Genomic DNA, 22251 nt, shown 5'->3' on the forward strand with positions numbered 1-22251 from the left:
CGGGAGTGAGGGGCACCAGTAGAGCTGGGGGGCTGGTGGTGAAGTGGAGGGGTGGATGCACATGCACACAGGGCCCCATTGTGCAAGGTGCCCCCCCCCCCACATGCTCTCTCTGCTGTCTGCCTCCCTCCCCTGCCCCACAGCCCTAGTGGTGCTTTGAGGGAGGCCAGAGAGGCTGCAGCCTGTGACTCAGGTGTCCTGGGAACAATTCCTGGCAGGGGAGGGTTTGCAAAGGGGGGGCCCAGATTAATTCCCTGATCACCGCCCCTCCCCAAAAAAAGGGACTCCTGGCTTTTTAACACGGAGCCATCTCAGGTCAGTGCTGCTGCGATGCGGCGGGATATTCCCACAATGCATTGGGGGAAGCTTTCCCGGCACTGTTGCTGCAGAGCCAGGCAGCGCGTCCTCCTCGCTGCTCCCCCACCCCCAGGCCCCCCCCCAGCGCCCCGACCGCTCTATGCGCAGCTCGGCCCGAGGCCCCCGCATGGCTCCCTGCCCCTGAGCAGGGCCATGGAGGAGCAGGAGCGGGGCCAGTGCTGCCCGGGGGCTGGCGGGGGGCACCGGGCCCGCGCCCCCGAGAGCGAGATCCAGGAGGCCGTGCAGTTCAAGGTGGACGGAAACCGCTGCTACAAGGAGAGGAAGTTCCGGGAGGCCATCGGGAAATACCACCGGGCCCTGCTGCAGCTCAAGGGGGTGCAGGGCCGGGCCGGGGCGGCCAGCCTGGAGCAGAACCTGCTGGACCCACCGTGCTGCCCACTCACCGAGGAGCAACTGCGGCTGGTGGAGAGCACCGAGGTGGAGTGTTACGACAGCTTGACGGGTAGGTGCCGGCCAGGGGGCTGCGGGGGGTGCGGAGACACCTCATTCCCTCGCCTGACACTTGATGGAGACGCCATCCGGGGGGGAACATGGGGCTGGATTCGGAGTCAATCAGGAGTCAGTCCTGCCTGCGATGGGTCGGGGCTGGTTCTGATCCCAGCCACCCCTGCCCGCGCTGAGGTCAATCTGGAGTCACTTCTGCCTGCGATGGGTCGGGGCTGATTCTGATCCCAGCCACCCCTGCCCGCGCTGAGGTCAATCTGGAGTCACTCCTGCCTGTGATGGGTCGGGGCTGATTCTGATCCCAGCCCCCCACCCCGCCACTGAGGTCAATCAGGAGTCACTCCTGCCTGCGATGGGTCGGGGCTGGTTCTGATCCCAGCCCCCCACCCCGCCACTGAGGTCAATCCGGAGTCACTCCTGCCTGCGATGGGTCGGGGCTGATTCTGATCCCAGCCACCCCTGCCCGCGCTGAGGTCAATCCGGAGTCACTCCTGCCTGCGATGGGTCGGGGCTGATTCTGATCCCAGCCACCCCTGCCCGCGCTGAGGTCAATCCGGAGTCACTCCTGCCTGCGATGGGTCGGGGCTGATTCTGATCCCAGCCACCCCTGCCCGCGCTGAGGTCAGTCCGGAGTCACTCCTGCCTGCGATGGGTCAGGGCTGGTTCTGATCCCAGCCCCCCACCCCGCCACTGAGGTCAATCCGGAGTCTCTCCTGCCTGTGATGGGTCAGGGCTGGTTCTGATCCCAGCCACCCACCCCGCCACTGAGGTCAATCCGGAGTCACTCCTGCCTGCGATGGGGCTGCTCAGTGGGGCTGGCGGGGCCCTGCTGTCCCACTGGGGTCAGTCCGAAAGTGGTGCTGGAGCCGGGCTGAGGATTGGGCCCGTGTGACACAGGGTCTTGCCCCATGCACAGCTGTTGACACTGTTGCTCTGTGCAGCCTGGCACTTCGCACGAGGGTTTCGCTTGTGCTTTGCACCAGAAAACACTGGTGGGAGCAGCCAGGCTCCGGGCTTCTAGCGTCTCTCCACTGGCGTGTGGGGCGCCCCCTGCGGTGCCCTACCAGCTGGTGGGGGGGGCAGAGCCCCTTGCAGCCAGGGGGCAGACCACAGGTTCTGCTGCTCCCCACAACGTGTGCAGCCCTGTGAGACAGGTCAAGGGCAGCCCAGGGCCCAGCAGGGGGATGGGAGACCTGGGGTCCCACAGTTTGCAGCTCCTGAGCCTCTGGCTCGGCCCAGGGACCCGTTTCCTTCCATGGCCGGGGGAGCTGCCTCCTCCAGCCCCCACGCAGGGGGCTGAGGCGACACGAGCTCCAGAGAGCAGGGCCCTGTGCCCCTGCTGGGACCCACGGGCGGGGGGTCAGCTGCCTAGGAAACTTTTGTTTTCAAACGCCTTTTAAATAAAGATATTTTAATCGCCATATCCTCTGGCCCAGCCCCTCACCTGGGACACTAGGGGCTGCGGATCGAGAGTGAGGGGCTCTGGCAGGCCTGTGGCGGGGAGCCCAGGGCGGGGGAAGAAGGGGGCTGCAGGTTGGGGGTTAGGGGCTGGTCTTGGCCTGGGTCTGGGCAGCGCCTGGCATGTGCTGCTGGGATGGAAGCTGAACGCCAAAGGCAGCACATCTTTCTGCACACATGGGGGGCCGAGCTGTGGGGCCAAGGGGGGGATCTCAAAGCGCAGCGCTGGCCCCTTTAACTCTCTGCCCTCCTGGGAGCCGGGGGGGAGTGAGCCCAGCTCTCCTGGGTCCCGGCCGCGCGGCGGGCGAGGGGGCGGGCGTCGCCCCCAGCTCTCCCGGGTCCGGGCCGGGCGAGGGGGCGGGCGTCGCCCCCCGGCTCTCCTGGGTCCCCGGCGGGCGAGGGGGCGGGCGTCGCGCCCCGGCTCTCCTGGGTCCCGGGGGGGCGGGCGTCGCGCCCCAGCTCTCCTGGGTCCCGGGGGGGCGGGCGTCGCGCCCCGGCTCCTCTGACGGCCCCTGTGCCCCCAGCCTGCCTGCTGCAGTCCGAGCTGGTGAACTACGAGCGGGTGCGCGAATACTGCCTGAAAGTGCTGGAGAAACAGCGCAGCAACTTCAAAGCCACGTACCGGGCGGGCGTCGCCTGCTACCACCTGGGGGACTTCGGCCGCGCCCTCCGCTACCTGCGGGAGGCCCAGAGCCGCGAGCCCGCCGGTGAGCCCGAGCGAGCGCCCTGCGCGGCCTGGGTCCTGCTTCGGCGGCAGGGGGCGCTGTGGGGCGGGGCAGCGGGGCAGCGAGTGGCGGGGCGGCAGCTCAGCAGGGGGCGCTGTGGGGCGGGGCAGCGGGGCAGGGGGCGCTGTGGGGCAGAGGGCGGGGCAGCGGGTGGTGGGGCGGGGGCGCGGTGGGGCAGAGGGCGGGGTAGCGGGTGGTGGGGCAGGGGGCCTCAGCAGGGGGCGAGGTGGGGCAGAGGCGGGGTAGCGGGTGGTGGGGCGGGGGCGCGGTGGGGCAGAGGGGCGGGGTAGCGGTGGTGGGGCAGGGGGCGCTGTGGGGCAGAGGGCGGGGTAGCGGGTGGTGGGGCAGGGGGCGCTGTGGGGCAGAGGCGGGGTAGCGGGTGGTGGGGCAGGGGGCGCTGTGGGGCGGGGGCGCGGTGGGGCAGGCGGGGGCGCGGGGGGCTCGGGGCGGGTTTCACCCTCTCCCCTCTCCCCAGACACCAACGTGCTGCGCTACATCCAGCTGACGGAGCTGAAGATGCTGCGGGGGGGCCAGCGGCCCGGCTACCAGGAGCTGATCGCGTAGGGCCGGGGCTCCCCCCCCGGCCGGCCGAGCCCCCAGCCCCCCCCCGGCCGGCCGAGCCCCCAGCCCCCCCCCCAGGCCGGACACCGGCCCCCAGCCCCCCCAGGCCTGCCGAGCCCCCCCCCCCGCAGGCCGGACACCGGCCCCCAGCCCCCCCAGGCCGGACACCGGCCCCCGGCCCCCCCCGGCCGGCCGAGTCCCCCCGGACAGACGCTCAATGTCCCGCTTTCTGCTTTCAGCCCCTTTCCTTCCCCCTCCGCGGAGGTGGCTGGGGGGGCCCTGGGGGAGTGAGACCTACACACACAACGCCCTGGCCCCCACAGACCTGCCCAGTTCTGACCCCCACAATGGGGGGCAGGGGGGCTTCCTGCCCCCGCTGCTGGACTGACCCCCCCCCCGGCCCGTGGCAGCAGCCTGTGGGCTGCTCCAGTCAGCGCCTGGGGGGGGGAGGTTCTCTCACCCCCGCCCTCCAAGTCCCCGTAAATTGACCCCGTAGCATCAGGCAAATTGTCCCCTGTGGTTTGGGGGGGGCATGTCTGTGGGATGGGGGGACCCCCCCCCTAGAACACACAAGCAGCCTGCCTGGGGCTGGTGGCAGTACCTGGTCTGCGGGCACCCCCCCCCCAGCCCCACAGTGGAGTTTGGTGGGGTGGGACCTACCTTCCCCCAGGGTTATCATGGTATCAGGAGGAGTGGGGGGATGGGGGCATCTGCAGGGCCAGGGCCCCCACAGGGCCCCAACTCCCCCTGCCCCTGTAAACCCCAAGGGGCCTGGGGCTTGGCAACCCCCCAGACCTCCAGGTACCCATGGGGGTGGGCTGGCACGGAGCCCCTCCTGTCTCCCCCACATGCCCCCCAAGGCAGGGGGCAGAACCCACAGAGTGGCTGTGTGCACCCCACTGCCAGCTACTGCCCCCCTCCATGGGGCTGAGGGCAACACCCCCATTTCACAGCATGCCATGGGGGCACTGGGCTCACTGCCTTCCTGTACCCTCCGCCCCACTGCCTGCCAGGGAACCAGCTCCATGCCAGGGCTGCAGCCTGCCCCCAGCACGGGCTGCGTGGGACCCCAGGGCCCAGCCTGGAGGGGGGGGCTACACCCCCACCCCCAGCAGACCCACCACCAGCTGGACGCTGTGGGAGGGGCGCACTGAGGTGGGGCCTGTGGCTGGGGGGAGCATGGGCTCTGGCACCATGGGGGCTGCTGTGATTTCTTGTTGAAGGTTTATTTACCCGCCCCCTACCCCCCAAGGAAGATGCTATAAAAACCATGTTGATTTTCTCCTGTCCATTTATTTCTGGGGGAGGGGGGAGCCTCCTGCAGCATAAGGGCTGGGGTGGGGGCCACTGGGTTGGGGGCTGCCCGGCTGGTGCTGCGGAGAGGCGGGGGGGGGTGAAGATGCCCCTGCCCAGGCCGACAGCATCTCGGCTTTTCCTTAAAGTTTCGTGGGCCTTGGCCCCAGGGGCCAGCGGAGCCGGAAACCGGCCTGGGGTTTGCCTGAGCTGGCCAGGGTGGGGTGGGGGCTTCTTTCAGGGGGCAGGCGGAGCTGGAAACCGGCCCGGGGTTTGCCTGAGTCTGCTGAGAGCCTGCTGGGCTGGGCCGGGCCGGGTGGGGGTACGTGGGGGCTGCTCCCAGGGGCCAGCGGAGCTGGAAACCGGCCTGGGGTTTGCCTGAGTCTGCTGAGAGCCTGCTGGGCTGGGCTGGGCCAGGCCGGGTGGGGGTACGTGGGGGCTGCTCCCAGGGGCCAGCGGAGCTGGAAACCGGCCTGGGGTTTGCCTGAATCTGCTGAGAGCCTGCTGGGCTGGACCGGGCTGGGCCGGGTGGGGGGACGTGAGGGCTGCTCCCAGGGGCCAGTGAAGCTGGAAACCGGCCAGGGTGGGGTGGGGGCAGCTCCCAGGGGCAGGGTGTGTGTGGGTCACACCTCAGCCCTGTGATTATTTCACCCACCCCCACGTGTGGGGTCAGCAGCCCTGGGGTGCTCCAGCCCAGCTGGCGGTGACCCCACCCTGGGGATGGGGGATTCGGCTCCCAGTCGTACCCGTGGGAACCGAAAAGGCTGCAGGGCCCCCTGTGGGGCTGGGCGCTACCCAGCCAGGCCGGCCCGGGGCAGCAGGGCCAAGCCGGGCATTGGACCCAGGAGTCCTGGCTCCTGGCCCCTCCGCCCCCCGGCCGCCCCACAGAAGGGAGGGGTCGGGCCCTGAGTGCGGAGGGGGAGATGCTGCATTTCCCAGCAGGGCCCAGCCTGGGGCGAGACCCGGGGGGGGGGTGGACGCGGGGGGGGAGCTATTCTGCCTCCAGCCAATCAGCAGTGATCTATGGTAACCATGGCAACACAGCTGCAATGGAATCTAAAGCACCTCCCAGGTACAAGCCTCGGTGGGGAGTGGGGTCTAGTGGTTAAAGCGTGGGGGGGGACTGGGAGCCCGGACGCCTGGGATCTCTGGGAGGGGAGTGGGGTCTAGAGGTTAAAGCGTGGGGGGGGGCTGGGGGGGGCTGGGAGCCCGGACGCCTGGGTTCTCTGGGAGGGGAGTGGGGTCTAGTGGTTAAAGTGTGTGGGGGGGGGGCTGAGAGCCCGGACGCCTGGGTTCTCGCCCTGGCTCTGGGAGGAGAGTGGGGTCTAGCAGTTAAAGTGTGGGGGGTGGGCTGGGAGCTCGGATGCCTGGGTTCTCTGGGAGGGGAGTGGGATCTAGTGGTTAAAGCGCAGGGGGGGAGGGCTGGGACCCTGGACACCTGGGTTCTCTCCCTGATCTGGGAGGGGAGTGGGTTCTAGTGGTCAAAGCGCGGGGGGCAGGGGGCAGGGAGCCCGGACGCCTGGGTTCTCTGGGTGGGAGGGGAGTGGGAGGCAGGACTCACGGGGAGGTGGGATTGCGAGGGCCCTGCCTGCCCCCTCGAGGCCCTGGGCAGTACTGCAGCAGGCGCAGAGGCTGGGAATTGTTGGGGTCAGGGGGCAGGACTTGGGGTGATTCCTCGGCAATCAGGACACCGCACAAGTGCCCAGAGAGGGGGCTGCTCTCCTGGCCGATCCCATGGGGCCATGTGGCACTGGGGCTTTGGGGTCACAGCTGGGCTGGCCCAGCCCCAGCCCCAGCGCCGTCAGGATTTAGCCAGGCCCCACGCTGTGCAGGATCAGGGCTGTAGCACGGGGGCTGGTGCAGGATGCGCAGGGGCAGCGCTGGGCACTGAACCCAGGAGTCCTGCATCCCAGCCCAGCCCATGGGGGGAAGTCGTCAAACTCTGTCCCCGCCCTCCCCCTGGACCAGGGTGAGGGGCAGCAGCAGCAACCTGTGTGCGAACCAGCCTCTGAACACCATGTGCAAAGTTGAGGGGGCCATAATCCCTCCCTCAGCCCACGTCCCCGGACTCCTGGGTTCCAGGCCCAGCGCTGGGAGGAGCTGGGGGCCAACAGGTAGAGAAGGGGAGAATGGGACAGCTGGGTCACTGTCTGAACAGGCCCCATGCCCCACCCCAGAGGTGGCTGCAGCTTAGTGTCCAGTTGGGGTGCCTGGATAAACAGCTCTCAAGTCCCACCCCAGAGGTGGCTGCAGCTCAGTGCCCGGTGAGGGAGGGGCCCTGCAAGCATTTGGGGGCTCAGCTTCATGCACGGCTGGCGTGGAAATGCCACGTTAGTGACGGCGTTCATGGGGGACAAGCACCCCCTGCTGGCTCAGAACAGTTCTTTGGGTTTTTTTAACCTTTTTTTTTTTAACAAACACCACATGGAATTTAAATAGGGGTGGGGGTCCTTGACCCCCATCAATAAATACACATGCTCCCCTCCCCCACAATTCCCTTCCCGACCCCGCTCCTCGGGGGCAGCAGCCTCTCCCACAGCAGAGCCTTTGGAGCCGTTGGTGGATGCCGTGGGATCTCAGCCTGCTGAGGGTGGGGAATGGGGTTGGCAGCAGGGTGGGGGATGGTGGTGCAGGCCCACAGAAGGAGGTTGGTCCATCCAAGAGGGCCCCCCACAGGTAGGTCTGGTGCCCCACGCCGGCTGTGGGGCAGGTGTACATTCATGGGAGGTGCCCCGGACTCTAGGGGGTCAATGGGACACGTCGGCATCCAGGCTGTCAGAGTGCAGTGCCCTCCCGCAGAGCGGCACCGTGCTGTCCTTGCTCTGCCCTTCCATGTCTATGTCCAGCAGCGTCTGGCGGGCACGGGGGGGGTCCGGCTGCTCCCCTCTGCCTCTGCCCAGCTCCCCCTGAGTCTTGCACCCGCTGCCCGGGGACGAGCGGTGAGTCCTTCTGAAGGAGACGAGTTTCCAGGGGTCGATGCGGGAGCGGGCGGGCGAGGGCCGGGGCCGGGGCGCGAACTCCAGGGTCTTGGGGCGCTCCACGGCCGGGTCTGTCTCGGGGGGCCTGTGCCACGATGGGGGCGGGAAGAGTGCGGGGGGGTCCAGGATCTCCTGGGAGCCTGTGGGGAGGGGGGAGCAAACCAGCTTAGATGGCCTGGGTGACTGCAGCCCATAACCCCCCCCAGGATCCCCCACAAAGCTCCCCTGAACTATGGCCCCCCCCACCTCACAGCCCCAACTTGTCACACAGCTGCCACCCACACCCCCCCGCACCACTCCCCAGACACCCCCCAGGCCCTCTATGGGGAGCGGGGAGCCCCGACTCCTGGGGTCGAGCCCTGGCTCTGGCAGGGGGAGTGGGGCCCAGGGGGTTGGGGGGGAGCATGAGAAATGAGGGCCCAGGGACCCCAGAACAGCCCCAGGACCTGGGAGGTGGGGTCTCCGACAGGCTGGTGAGGTGGGGTGGGCTGTGCTGCGGGGATTGGGTGTAATAGATAAAGGAATGGGGGGGCAGGAAGGGGCTGAGGGGTGAGGAGGGGGGCCAAGTGGGTGGGGGGCCGTGGGGGAGGAGGGGGGGTTGGGTGGGCCCAGGGAGGGGTGAGTAGAGGGGCCAAATGGGCTGGGGGGCCGTGGGGGAAGAGGGTGGGTGGCTGGGTTGGAGGAGTCAGGGAGGGGGGTGAGGAGAGGGTTGGATAGGGCCGAGGTGGGCTGCAGGGGAGGTGGGTGGCTTGGAGGGGTCAGGGAGGGGCTGGGGGGCCGGGGGGGCCACAGGGGAGGAGGGGGGTTGGGTGGGCGCAGGCAGAGGTTGGGGGGGAGGGGGCCACGTGGGCTGGGGACAGGACCACACCGGTGTTATTCTGTGCCGGGGGGGGCGGCGCGGGCCCCCCACTCACCTGCCCCGGGTGCCCCCTGCTGGCCAGGTGTGGGTGGGCGCAGGGCCCCGTCCGAGGGCGTTCGCCGGTGCCCACGGGTCAGCGCCCGGGCGGCCGTAACGTGGGTGGGTGTCAGCGACTGGCGCGGGTCCCTCTTGAAGCTCTCGGCCCGGAGGTCTAGCAGTGGGTTGTGGGCGGAGGGGGCACCGAGGGCTGGGGCCAGGGGCCCGGGGGGCAGCTCCTCGTCCGAGGGCAGCAAGGACTTGGTGGAGTTGCAGTCGGAGAGGGAGGAGAGCGACAGCAGTGTGACGGAGCTGGGGGGCCCCTGGTGCTCCCGGGCGCGGTGCCCCCACGGGCACAACCCCCCCATCGGCCCCTGGCCCAGCTCCAGCAGGTCGCTGCCCAACGCCACCGCGGCCAGGACGGAGGCGCAGCCCAGGAGAGCCACGGCACTGCGCTTGTGGGGCCTGGCCAGCCGCAGGCCCTCGGTGCTGGGGGGCAGCTCGGCCGGGGACTGGGGGGCGCTGCCCTCCGCCTCCGCGTACTCCTCTGGGGAGAGACAGACAGACAGGGGTCAGGTTGGGGGGCACAGCGACCCCCAGCCCTTGCCCAGGGGCCCCTCCCGCCTGGCCTTGCCCCCCACCATTTCAGGGCTCCTCCCGCCAGGCCTTGCCCCCCACCCCTCCCTGCTTCCAGGGTGCTGGGCTCGGGGGGTGGCTAACACGGACTCTCGCTGGAGACACCAAGCCCCCCTTCCGCTACCCTGCCAGGACCTGCCCCCCCACTCCAGGGCCTGGCCCCCCCATAGGCACAGGCAGCACGTACCCATCTCTGTCAGGCTGGCGAAACCCCCTGTCATGGGGGCGCGTTTCGGGGACTTGCCGAGGTTGGGGGCGCTGGACGACCGCTGCTTGCTGCCCTCACCCAGAGCCTTCAGCCTGTGCCAGGGAGATGGTGAGACCCCCCCCACCAGTGCCCCTCACTCCCGACCCGCAGCCCCTGCTAGTCCAGCCCTGCTGGTGCCCCTCACTCCCAACCCGCAGCCCCCACCCTGACCTCCCCTCAGCTCTGCTGGTACCCCTCACTCGCGACCCGCAGCCCCTGCTAGCCCAGCCCTGGGGTCCCCTCCAGCCCTGCCGGTGCCCCTCACTCGCGACCCGCAGCCCCTGCTAGCCCAGCCCTGGGCTCCCCCCCAGCCCTGCCGGTGCCCCTCACTCCCGACCCGCAGCCCCTGCTAGCCCAGCCCTGGGGTCCCCTCCAGCCCTGCCGGTGCCCCTCACTCCCGACCCACAGCCCCTGCTAGCCCAGCCCTGCCGGTGCCCCTCACTCCCGACCCGCAGCCCCTGCTAGCCCAGCCCTTCCAGTGCCCCTCACTCCTGACCCGCAGCCCCTGCTAGCCCAGCCCTGCCGGTGCCCCTCACTCCCGACCCACAGCCCCTGCTAGCCCAGCCCTGCCGGTGCCCCTCACTCCCGACCCGCAGCCCCTGCTAGCCCACCCCAGTGCCTGTGGACATGCAGTTACCCGAATTGGGCCCAGAACCCCCACCCCCGGTCCCCCAGCCTGGCACCCCTGGCCCCGTACCGCTCCTCCCCACCGAGCCGCTCCTTCTGCAGTGTGGAGCTGGGCCCCCACGTGCGCCCCTTCTTCTGGTTCCCCACCAGCTCCTCCTTCATCAGCCCCGCGCTGCGGCCCCACGTCTGGCTGCCGTCCACGGGCATCACTGCAACAAGGGGGTTAGCGGGACCCCCTGCGTCCTGGCCCAGCCTCCCACATTGCAGGCCAGCGGGACGGGACAATTCTGGGCTCAGTGCCCCTTCCGGTAGGAGCTACGGATGGGGGAGGGAGATGGACGGGGGGGGCATCTCCCCAGCGGGGCGACATTGGCTCATAATATGCCAGTTCTGGTCCTGGATCCAGGGCAGGAGCCACAACCACTCCCCGGCCCGGCGGGGCCCAGCCCCCCTTCCCCCCCGGAGCCTGCCTCTGGGGCAGCCCCACAGGGGGCCTGGCCTGGCCTGAGACTGGGCAGCAGAGACCCAGCAAGGGAAGGAGGAATCATGGCAGAGCTGGGGGGAAAATTCACACAGGTGGCCTAGAGGGGTGCTGGGGGGCTCTGGGGGCTGGGAGGACTATAGGTTACTCATGGCAGATGCCCCGAAGGCAGAAGCTGGGCAGGTGATGGGGGGCTATGGGGGTGATGGGGGGCTCCGAGGGCTGTGGGGGGCTATAGGGTACTCACGGCGGATGGCCCGCAGGCGGGGGATGATGATGGGGCTCACGGGGGGGCTGGTGCCGTTGGCTCCTGGGCCTTTCTGCTTGTCCAGGGTGGGCGACGCCTGCACCGTGATCTTGTGTTGGAAGCCTGGGGGGAGAGAGGCCGGATCAGTCCCGGAGCCCAGCCCCCCGGAGCTCAGCCCCTCAGAGCCCCCTCAAGGCAGCCGCGGGCGCCCTGCACTGCCGCAGATCTCCCCGACCTGGCAGCCTGACGCAGTTGCTAAGATGCAGTGGGGGCAGGGTGGGTGTTATGGGGCATATGGGGGGATATGGGGCATAAGGGGGAGATATGGGGCATATGGGGGAGTTGTGGAGCATACGGGGAATTGTGGGGCATACGGGGAGATATGGGGGGTACTGGGGAGATATGGGGCGTACGGGGGAGTTGTGGGGTGTACAGGGGGATATGGGGCATAGGGGGGAGATATGGGGCATAAGGGGGAGTTATGGGGTGTACGGGGGTGATATGGGGCGTACGGGGGGATATGGGATATACTGGGGAGATATGGGGCATACGGGGGAGTTGTGGGGCATGGGGGGGATATAGGGCATACGGGGGAGTTATGAGGTGTACGGGGGAGTTATGGGGTGTACGGGGGGATATGGGGCATATGGGGGAGATATGGGGCACACGGGGGAGTTATGGGGTGTACGGGGGAGATGGGGCATAAGGGGGAGTTGTGGGGCATACAGGAGAGTTATGAGGCGTACGGGGGAGTTATGGTGTGTACGGGGGATATGGGGTGTACGGGGGAGATATGGGGCGTACGGGGGAGTTATGGTGTGTACGGGGATATGGGGTGTTTGGGGGGATATGGGACATACAGGGGAGATGGGGTGTACAGGGGAGTTATGGGGCGTACAGGGGAGTTATGGGTGTACGGGGGAGTTATGGGGCGTACGATGGATATCAGGTGTACGGGGGAGATATGGGGCATACGGGGGAGTTATGGTGTGTATGGGGATATGGGGCATACGGGCGAGTTTTGGGGCATACGGGGGGATATAGGGCATACGGGGGGGTCGGTGGCGGTACAGGGAGTTGCTGAGATAACCAGGCCTATGAATGGACCCAACTGAAGCGCCGCTGGAGGAGAGCCGGCAAAGGTGGGCAAAGGCTCCCGCTGCTCCGTTCTGTGAAACGGTCGAACAAAGCGGTGAGGAGGCGCCAGCCCGGGAGTGACGGATTCCGCCCAAGGCTGGGCGAAGCCTGTGCCGGGCACCCGCGGCGCAGAAAACAAGGGACCAAACGAGTGTGTCAGGAATTGGGTCTAACCGGTGGACAAACAGAGGAGGCTGGATTGTTTCACCGGTCGCTGGTTTGGGGCCCAGGACAGAGGGCTGGGGCAGAACACAAGAGCTTTTGCTCTTGGGGCGGCTGTGGTGGGAGCGTTGTGGCTGCAACACCAGCTCCCTGCTCCTCCCACCGAGCCCCCCTGGGACTCAGGGGAGATCCCAAAGAGAGTGGGGAGACGAGGGCCTGGACTGAGCAGGATCTGTGCAGGAGGGGACCTGACCACGCCAGCCAGGCAGCGTCCCTATGCAAGGTTGTGACGAAGTGGGACTGTTCTTAGTGTTTCCTCTGAATACTGTGCGGGTGCCTCAGTTTCCCCTCTGCATCTCTTAAGTCTCCAGTGTGCATAAATGGCCGACACTCTGTCTCCTGGCAACGAATGGCCTGGGCCCTTCCCCCTGCAAGGGGATAGCTAAAGGAGAACAAAGAGCTCAGGTGACCTCCTGGCCCAGGAAAGAGACACAGGCCAGAGAGGAGGGGCTGGAGGGGGTTTCAGTCTGGAGCTGGCTGGGGACGAGGAGTGAGGGCAGAGATGGGGGTCTGATTCACTGCCCCCCAGAATGGACCCAGCTGAGGGATCCCATTCTCTGTACCTACAAGCTCTGTGTTAGACCCTGTTCTTGTCATCGAATAAACCTCTGTGTTACTGGCTGGCTGAGAGTCACGTCTGACTGCACAGTGGGGGGGCAGGACCCTGTGGCCCCCCAGGACCCCGCCGGGGCAGGCTCACTGTGGGAAGCGCATGGAGGGGCACATGCTGAATGCTCCAAGGAGAGACCCAGGAGGTGAAGCCGTGGGAGCTTCTTGCCCTGAACAAGTCTGCTCCAAGGGAGAGGAGGCTCCCCAAAGTCTTGACTGGCTTGGTGGGGAGCAGCTCCAGAGCATCGCCCGGGGACTCCGTGACATGGGTCCAGAGCAACACTGGTATGGCCAACCCGCCTGCCCAGAGCATCCCCAGTGGCTGAGCTGCCCCGGATCCTGAGCCCCATCTCTCCTCCCGCCCCGCGTCAGGCTGGTGACCGTCAGTGCCGGGGGCGTAGCTGGGCTAGTCCCTGGATGTTAGAGACGAGTGGGGAGGAGACGTCAGGAGCAGAGCTCTGCCAAGCTGGCCAGCTTGTGTCTCTCACCAACAGGAGCTGGTCCCTCCCTCCAATCTCTCTTGCCCCTGATTTGGAACCGAACGAGAGAACTAACCCCCCAGCAAGAAACATGCACTGTGATGGGGCGCTGGCCCCACCCTGGCCTCTAAGGGGTTAATAGCGCCCTAGGGAGCTTGTGCAGAAGGTAGCCAATTAGAATGGGGCTGAGAGAAACAGCCAATCAGGGCCCAGCAGGTCCATATAAAAAGAGCTGCAGGCCTGAGTAGGGTCAGTTACTCTTTGGTGCTGCAGGAGGGAGGCCTGGCCGGGGCCGGGGCCGGGGGAGCTCCTGCCTGGCTGCTGGGATTTGCAGGCTGAGAAAGGGCGAAGAGGGTGCTGGGGCCATGGGGAAGTGGCTGGTGTCACAGAGTGTCGGGGCCTCAGGGCCCTGCACCCCTCTTCCTGGGACTCCCAGTGACTCTCAGCCAGCCAGTAAGCACAGCCCCAAGCAGGGCTTGTAGGTACAACCAGGACCCCTCAATCGAGTCCTTCTGGGGGTTCAGGGAGCTTAGACCCCAGCTTGGGGTTCCCTGCATTGAACCCCCAGCCCAAACTGAAACTAAAAAGTTCCTCTAGCTGCTTTCTCCCAGCTCCTCCTCCCTTTTCAGTCTCCCGGGCAGAAGGTGTCACTTCTCCCCACTCCTGGCACTTGCCCCTGGAAAGTGGGGTGTGGCTCACGGCAGGGCTGGGGGGCTGTGACAGAGGATGCCGAGGTCCTTGGGGTGATGTGGGCCAGGAGCAGATGTGACAGTGGGTGGGGCACCATTGGGTGACAATGTGCCAACCTGTGGAGCTAATCCCATGGCAGTGCGGGGTACCTGAGGGCAGGCTGATGTGGTTACGGGGTGCAGGGGATGTGGGGCACAGGGGGGTGGCAGGAGGTGTTGAGGGCAGAGGGCTTGCAGGGGGGTACCTCAGGGCAGGCTGATGTGGATGTGGGGTGCAGGGGGATCAGGGGGGCTGGCAGGGGGCAGCAGGGGGGTACCTGAGGGCAGGCTGATGCGGATGTGGGGCACAGGGGGATCAGGGGGCCTGCAGGGAGGTACCTGAGGGCAGGCTGATGCGGTTGTGGGGTGCAGGGGGATCAGGGGGGCTGGCAGGAGGGCAGCAGGGGGGTACCTGAAGGCAGGTGATGCGGTTGGGGGGCACAGGGGGGCTGCAGGGGGGTACCTGAGGGCAGGCTGATGCGGTTGTGGGGAGCAGGGGGATCAGGGGGGCCGGCGGGGGGCCTGAGGGCAGGTGATGTGGTTGTGTGGCACAGGGGAGCCGGCGGGGGACCTGCAGGGGGGTACCTGAGGGCAGGCTGATGCAGTTGTGGGGAATGGGGGGCTGGCGGGGGGCCTGCAGGGGGTACCTGAGGGCAGGTGATGCAGTTGTGGGGCGCATGGGGGCCGGCGGGGGGCCTGCAGGGGGGTACCTGAGGGCAGGCTGATGCGGTTCCCGTCACGCAGCTTAAGGCGGCTGCGTTTGAAGTGGCCCTTGCGCCCCTTGACCCGGGGCCGCTCCTGGCCCAGCTGGTCCATGAGCAGGTGCAGCTCGCGCTGGACGATGTCTATCTCGCGGGCGGCCAGCTCCTGCTCGCGCCGCCGCAGCTGCTCCTCCTGTGTCTTCTGCTCCTGCGCCGCCCGCAGCAGCTCCTCCTCCCGGCTCCGCAGCTCCTGGGGCACAGGGGGCACAGCGTGGGGCGCGGGCCTGCACCCGGACAGGGGGCTAGGGGTGCTGTGCCATGCATGGGCAGTACAGAGAGTCCCAGGAGGGATCGGGGGCTGTGGGAGGCCAAGGGGGGCCTCTGCCAGGCATGGATGCTATGGAGGGATCAGGGGCCGGGGGACCTGTGGGAGGGTCGGGGTGGCCCCCAAAGGGGGGGCTGCAATGGGGGGGTGTCCCACTCACCTTCTCCTTGGCACGCAGCTCACAGAACATCTGCTGGATCTCCAGCTTCCAGTCGTCCTGCAGCGAGTGGAAGGCGTCCAGGGCCATGGAGAACATGGCCGAGTGCTCGACGGCCACCAGCCGCCCCAGGATGCTCCCGAAGGGCGGCCGGGCGTGGGGGTCGGGGTCCCAGCACTCTGTGGGGGGAGAGAGAGTCAGCCGGGCCCAGGGGCACCCCTGGAGCCCTCACCTCCTGGGGAGAGCTCCCCCAGGCACACCCCAGCCCCCCGGGCACTCACCTGCCAGCAGGCGGGCGAAGGGCTCGGGGCAGGTGGAGGGAATGGGCAGCGTCAGCTTGTTCATGGCCACGCCATAGGCCACGGCCAGTGCGTCGATCTCCCGGTACGGCACCTCCCCGGTCAGCAGCTCCCACAGCAGCACCCCGAAACTGCAGCACAGGGACAGGCTGGGCTGGGGGGGAGGGCTGAGCATGGAGCCGGGGGTCAGGGTGACCCGCCATCCCGTGACGCCTCCCCCCAGGTCGCCCAGCCCCGTGGGATCCAGCCCCCTCCCTCATACCGATCCCCCCTCCCCTGGATGCCCCTCGCTCTGCCCGGCCCCGGCACCTCCAGACGTCGCTGCTCTTGGAGAAGAGCGAGAGCCGGATGACTTCGGGTGCCATCCAGGCGTAGGTGCCGGCCGCACTCATCTTGGTCGTCTTGTGCCACTCACGCGCCAGCCCGAAGTCCGTGATCTTCAGCGTGCGGCCGCCCAGCTCCCCGGCCTCCATCTTCTCCAGGATCAGGACTGGGGGGGCAAGTAAGTGAGGGGGCGTGAGGGGGTACTCAAGGGGAGGGGCCCAGGGTACCCCCCAGGCTGCCCTGTCCCTTGACCATTGCTCCCTTTGCCTGGTCAGGGGCTGGAGGGGGTCTCCGCCCCCCCCCCCCCCAGCAGCACCCCTGCTGGGACCCAGGCCACAAGATGGGGGGGGTGCACCAGGGCTCATGCGTCTCCATGGCAACCATGCAGCCCCTGCTCAGGCCTGGGGTTGGAGGGGGGAGTCAGTGTCCATGGGCTGTGGGGGGCAGAGAACTGGGGCTCAGTGCTGGGGCGCAGCCACCTCCTCTGCCCCATGAACCTGAGCTAGAGGGAGGGACTGACTGCTATGGGGCAGGGGGCACCGGCTCCCATCCGGCCCCAGGGCGGGGACTGGCTGGCTCGTGGGGGGTGGGAATGGGGCAGGGGCCTGTCCGGCCCCAGGGCAGGGACTGGCTGGCTCGTGGGGGGTGGGAATGGGGCAGGGGCCTGTCCGGCCCCAGGGCAGGGACTGGCTGGCTCGTGGGGGGTGGGAATGGGGCAGGGGCCTGTCCGGCCCCAGGGCGGGGACTGGCTGGCTCGTGGGGGGTGGGAATGGGGCAGGGACTGGCTGGCTCGTGGGGGGGTGGGAATGGGGCAGGGGCCTGTCCGGCCCCAGGGCAGGGACTGGCTGGCTCGTGGGGGGTGGGAATGGGGCAGGGGCCTGTCCGGCCCCAGGGCAGGGACTGGCTGGCTCGTGGGGGGTGGGAATGGGGCAGGGGCCTGTCCGGCCCCAGGGCAGGGACTGGCTGGCAGCAGGGAATGGTCAGGGGCCTGGCCCCTCAGCGGACACAGGTTCCGATCCCACCCCAGGGCGGGGACTGGCTGGCTCGGGGGTGGGGAATGGGGCACAGGGCCTGTGCCCTCTAGGATGCCAGTCCCATCCTGGAACACCTGTTTTCCTGCCAACAGCTGTTCAACGTGTGAAGTGAGCTTGGCAGGTCTCAGTGTTTCCCAGTGGCGTGGCCCCCAATTGCACCCCAGGGGCACCCACATGCCTGGGGGAGTCAATCCTCAGGGGGGTGGGGTGCCAGTCGGGCCCTTTGTCCTGGCGCTGCCCCCCTGCTCCCCCCCGGCCCCGGCACTGACTGTTGATAGATTTCAGGTCGCGGTGTATGATGGGCACCACAGCCTCGTTGTGCAGGTAGTTCATGCCGCGGGCGATCTGCACGGCCCAGTTCACCAGCACGTGGGGTGGCACCTTCCTGCCGGCCAGTGCTCGGTTGAGGGCACCGCCCCGGGCGTACTCCATCACCAGGCACAGGTTGGGGGACTGGAGGCACACGGCCTTCAGGGCGATGATGTTGGGATGGTGCAGCATGCAGAACAGCCGGGCCTCCTGCCGGACGCTCTCGGCCGTGGTGCTGATGTCCTTGTCGGGGTCCTGGCGTGCCGCCTTCACCGCCACCTCCTCCCCTCGCCACACGCCCTTGTAGACCTTCCCGAAGCCCCCCACCCCGATGATCTCGTCCAGCAGCAGCTCCTGGAAGGAGATCTCCAGCGGCAGAGGGTAGGGACCACCCAGGGGGCCGCTGGCCACGTAGTCACAGGGGAAGACGCCCACCCTGTCCTCGATTTTCCCCGTCCACCAGCCCTCATCTCCCGACACGGTGGAGTCCTGGGAGAGAACCTCCACCAGGTCGCCGCGCCGCAGCGTCAGCTCCTCTTCCGCCGCAGCCTCGTAGTCGAAGACAGCCGTCCAGAAGGGGTTGGCTTTGTTGTTCCACCGCTGGCTGCCGTCCTCCAGCCCATCCCCGGCCTCCTCGCTGGGCAGCGCCTTGTGCCCAGCTTCCATCCTGAGCCCTCCGCCGTGCCGGCCAGCCTAGGTGGCTGCGTGCTGCTGGGACATGCTTCCGTGCTCTGAGCGGGGACAGCCGCCCACCTTCGCTGGCCCAGGGACTGGCCCCCGGTGCCTGCTCCCACCACGGCAGCAACATCCAGAGCTCCCAACGCGTCGCCTCTCGGTTGCAGCCCAGCAGGCGTGGGCCGCAGGTGGGTGGCTGGCGCTGAGGACTAACCCCTGCAGCACAAGGCACAGCTGAGAGCAGGGGCCTTCCCCGGCCAGCAAGTCCGACCCCCCAGGAGCCTGGCTGGGGCCCCCCTGCACCTCTCAATTGCGTTGCTTCCCTTTGAAGCAAGGGGCCCACACGTCCAGCCTTTGCATCTCTGGGCGCCGGCTCTGCCCGGCCGTGGCGCTGAGCGTCGGCCGTGGATTCGCTCAGAGGAAGGGAGGCTTTATGCTTTCTTTGAGGACAGATAAATAGCCAAGGAGCCGCCCCGCGTGGACGGGGATCGAGGGCCCGGGGCCCGGAGCCACGGCTCTACCACAGCTGCCCTGGCTACACCAGGGACCAGATTGGAGCCTCGTCTCTCCCTGGCTTGGGTCCGGCTCCGTGAGGCTGGAGGTGCCCACCAGCCCGCGGGCGCTTGCGACGGTGCCCCGGGGTGCAGGGCACGAGGGCTCCAGCCGGCCAGGTGGCAGGACGGGACCCGGCGCCAGCTGGGACACGTCCACTTCCTGCCACCCAGCAGCTGGCAGAGCGTTTGCCTCACCTGTTCCTGGCGGGCACCGGTGCGCCCGCGCCCTGCCCCGGCCCCGGCCCCGGCCCGGCCCCGGCCCCGGCGGCCTCTGCAGGGAGTCCAGCCCCGCGGCACCCCACGGCTGGAGGCGGAGGGGGCACCCCACGCAGAGCTCAGCTCGCCTCGGTCGTTCCCGCAGCCTCAGCGCCGCCGGGAGCCGCCACCTCCGGGCCCGCCCCGGGCATCTTCCTCTGCCGCACCGGGGGCGGCGGGGTCCCCCCCCCAGCTGGTTCTGCAGCGGCCGCAGCCGCCTCCCCCCTGGGCTTGCAGCAGCCGCTCGCCCCGCCGCAGATGGGGTGCGGGGGGGTCCTGGCCGCGGGGCGCAGCCCCCCCCCTCAGTGCATCTCCCGCGCCTCCCCCCGCGCCCCTCCCCGGCTCCTCTAATGGTGCCCGGGCCCCGCCGGGGCCGTCAGCTGGTCTAGGGGTGTGCAGGGACCCGGCGAGCCGCCCCGGTGCAGGCTGGGACTTGTAGTTCTCCGGGCCAGGCTCCCTGCCTCTGGCAGGGGGTGATGTGGGGGGAGCCCAGGCCCGGCGGTGCCCGCTGCCGCCTCCTGGCCCCAGCCGGCGGGCAGAGAAGCTGGGCCAGGTGGAGCAAAGTGCCCTGCTCTGGGCTGGGAGGGCCCCCAGCGTGCGCCCCCACTGCCGCGGGGACGGGCAAGCTCCCAGCCAGTCGCCCCTTGGCGGTGGCCCAGCCCACGGAGCAGCCCCCATGCCACAGCGGTGCAGCTGAGGCCAGGGCCTTCCCCGCAGCCGCCAGCGTCGAAGCCTTTTTCCCTGGCGCCGAGTGCCAGTCAGCACGAGGGCAGCAAGGCCCCGGCGGCGGGAGGCCGAGATCACGAGAGTTGGGATAAAAGCGAGCGAGCGAGCTGGCAAGGGTGTGACTGGAGGGCAATCCCACGGACCAGTCTGCGCCCAGCCGGCCTCCCCTGGCCCCAGCCGGCTTCCTCAGACGTCGGCCACTAAGCGACGTCATGTGTGTATCTGGGCTGTGGAGGTTCGCTCGGCTCAGCAACAGCCCTGCAAATGAACAACCAGTAAACAGCAGTCCCGGCCCACCCCAGAGGTGGCTGCATCTTGATGCTGGGCAAGTGATCCCTGTTTAAACAGCTGCTTCACGCCAACTCAGAGGCAGCTGCAGTTCAGCCCTAGGTAAGTGCTGCCTGTGCCCTGTCGCTGAGCAGCTGCCATGTTCTACCCCAGAGGTGGCTGCATTGCAGTGAATGAAAAAAGTGCTGTATTGTTTAATCATGAAAGTTGTTACTACTTATGGGCATGACGGTGGCACCCAGAGGTCCCGACTGAGAGAGGGGTGCCCCCGTTGGGCTGGTTGGTGCACAGGGTGAGAGATGGTCCCTGCCTTGAACAGCTCAGCTTGTTGGTATCCCGTGTGCTAGAGAAACATGAGTCCACGGTAGATTTTCTGGCATTTTAGCAGCAACGAGGCAGAGCAACGTGCTGATTACAGGATTATTGTTCTCAGCAGGTGGAGGTTACCACAGCCACAAGCGCACAGACCACACGGGCATCCCATGTCCTGCTGTCCTGGCCCCCAATCTGTTCCCAGCCCACATGCGACAGAGCCGAGGAGAGCACTTTACACCGGTGCCTTCTGGTCCTGTCTCCCTAGCCCCCCAGTGGTACCCCTGGCTCTCCCGCGGCGCTCTGGGAAATGTAGTCCCAGGGAGATGAACACAGCAACCTGCCTGGGCCAGAGCCAGCCCGGCCTAGAGATGCAGATGATGATGTTGGGGGGTGGGGAGAGGCCTGGGGCTTCTCTGGAGGAAGCAGGCACTGGGCATGCCCACGGGAGGGGCAGCTCGCTGAGCCCAGCTGGTGTGGGAGCCTGGCAGGGCACTGGGCCGGAACCCAGGAGATCTGGGGGCTGGTCCCAGCAAAGCATTGGGGTGGGAGACTGGAGTGGGGCATCAGCAGCAGAACCAGGGATGGAACCCAGGCGTCCTGAGTCCCAGGCCTCCCCTTGTTCCACCTGGCAGGTCTTTGGGGCAGGCCCTGGGCCCCCTGGCCCATCCCAGCTGGGGCTACCACAACCCAGGGTGTCTCAGGGGGAGCCCCCTCCGCCAGGGCTGCCCCCTGGGGCTGGTGGCACCCGAGACAGGTCACTGCAGGGGCACTGAGTGCACGGCAGGCAGGTGTGACTGTGGAGCTGTCCCTCACTCCCACCCAACTCTCCCCCCGCAGTTTCCCTGTCAGCCACCGCCCATGGCAAACCAGCCCGACGGGTCCAGCAGCTGGCTGGGTCCCAGCACCCAGCAATGGGGGTGAGGCTGTGCCCAGCTGTGGCACTGTGAGTGCAGAAGCTATGGGGAACCCGAGGGCAGCAACTGGGGGTGTCTGGGGCTGGAGGGACAGACAGAGGGGAGCCCAGACACACATAATGTGGGGGGCTAGAGAAGGAATCAGCTTCCTGCCCCTGGGCTCCAGCTGTACCCTGGGGAGAATGGGGAGATGGCCATGCTGAGCCATGCGGGGGCTGCTAATGGGACCTTGCGGAGTGGGGGTGGGGGAACCCATGCTGAGTTGGAGCCCTGGGCCAACCACAGCCACAGGCACCCACCAGCCCAGAGCCAGCGATCCAACCTCAATATTCAAAGAAGGGTCCAGGGAGAAAACTCGTCTATCTACCCATGCTTCCCCAGAGTCCAGCCCCCGTCACCCAGCGCCAGTGTCCATCCATCCCCAGAGTCCAGCCCCCGTCACCCAGCACCAGTGTCCATCCATCCCCAGAGTCCAGCCCCTGTCACCCAGCACCAGTGTCCATCCTTCCCCAGAGTCCAGCCCCCGTCACCCAGCGCCAGTGTCCATCCATCCCCAGAGTCCAGCCCCCGTCACCCAGCGCCAGTGTCCATCCATCCCCAGAGTCCAGCCCCTGTCACCCAGCACCAGTGTCCATCCTTCCCCAGAGTCCAGCCCCCGTCACCCAGCGCCAGTGTCCATCCATCCCCAGAGTCCAGCCCCCGTCACCCAGCGCCAGTGTCCATCCTTCCCCAGAGTCCAGCCCCCGTCACCCAGCGCCAGTGTCCATCCATCCCCATCTCCAGCCGTCCTCACCCAGCGCCAGTGTCCATCCATCCCCAGAGTCCAGCCCCCGTCACCCAGCGCCAGTGTCCGTCCATCCCCATCTCCAGCTGCCCTCACCCAGTGCCAGTGTCCATCCTTCCCCAGAGTCCAGCCCCCGTCACCCAGCGCCAGTGTCCACCCTTCCCCAGAGTCCAGCCCCCGTCACCCAGCGCCAGTGTCCATCCATCCCCATCTCCAGCCGTCCTCACCCAGCGCCAGTGTCCATCCTTCCCCAGAGTCCAGCCCCCGTCACCCAGCGCCAGTGTCCATCCATCCCAAGAGTCCAGCCCCCGTCACCCAGCGCCAGTGTCCATCCATCCCCAGAGTCCAGCCCCCGTCACCCAGCGCCAGTGTCCATCCATCCCCAGAGTCCAGCCCCCGTCACCCAGCGCCAGTGTCCATCCATCCCCAGAGTCCAGCCCCCGTCA

At 68.0% G+C, this 22251-nt stretch overlaps 2 protein-coding genes across 2 annotated transcripts; one reads left to right on the plus strand and one right to left on the minus strand.

The window, feature by feature from the left end:
• The first annotated feature begins 431 nt into the window (after positions 1–431).
• Positions 432–3607, plus strand: TTC9B (tetratricopeptide repeat domain 9B). Its single transcript, XM_030546712.1, has 3 exons — positions 432–820; positions 2805–2987; positions 3481–3607. The coding sequence occupies exons 1-3, from the start codon at positions 511–513 to the stop codon at positions 3567–3569; spliced, it is 582 nt and encodes a 193-aa protein (XP_030402572.1). The 5' UTR covers positions 432–510; the 3' UTR covers positions 3570–3607.
• Positions 3608–7283: 3676 nt separating this feature from the next.
• On the minus strand, positions 7284–18722 carry MAP3K10 (mitogen-activated protein kinase kinase kinase 10). Its single transcript, XM_030546711.1, has 10 exons — positions 17255–18722; positions 15937–16117; positions 15610–15758; positions 15332–15507; positions 14856–15096; positions 10971–11093; positions 10313–10451; positions 9556–9668; positions 8752–9279; positions 7284–7977 (listed from the first exon to the last, which is right to left on the minus strand). The coding sequence occupies exons 1-10, from the start codon at positions 17958–17960 to the stop codon at positions 7607–7609; spliced, it is 2727 nt and encodes a 908-aa protein (XP_030402571.1). The 5' UTR covers positions 17961–18722; the 3' UTR covers positions 7284–7606.
• Positions 18723–22251: the final 3529 nt, after the last annotated feature.

This window comes from Gopherus evgoodei, unplaced genomic scaffold, assembly GCF_007399415.2.
Source record: "Gopherus evgoodei ecotype Sinaloan lineage unplaced genomic scaffold, rGopEvg1_v1.p scaffold_48_arrow_ctg1, whole genome shotgun sequence".
Lineage (NCBI taxonomy): Eukaryota > Metazoa > Chordata > Testudines > Testudinidae > Gopherus > Gopherus evgoodei.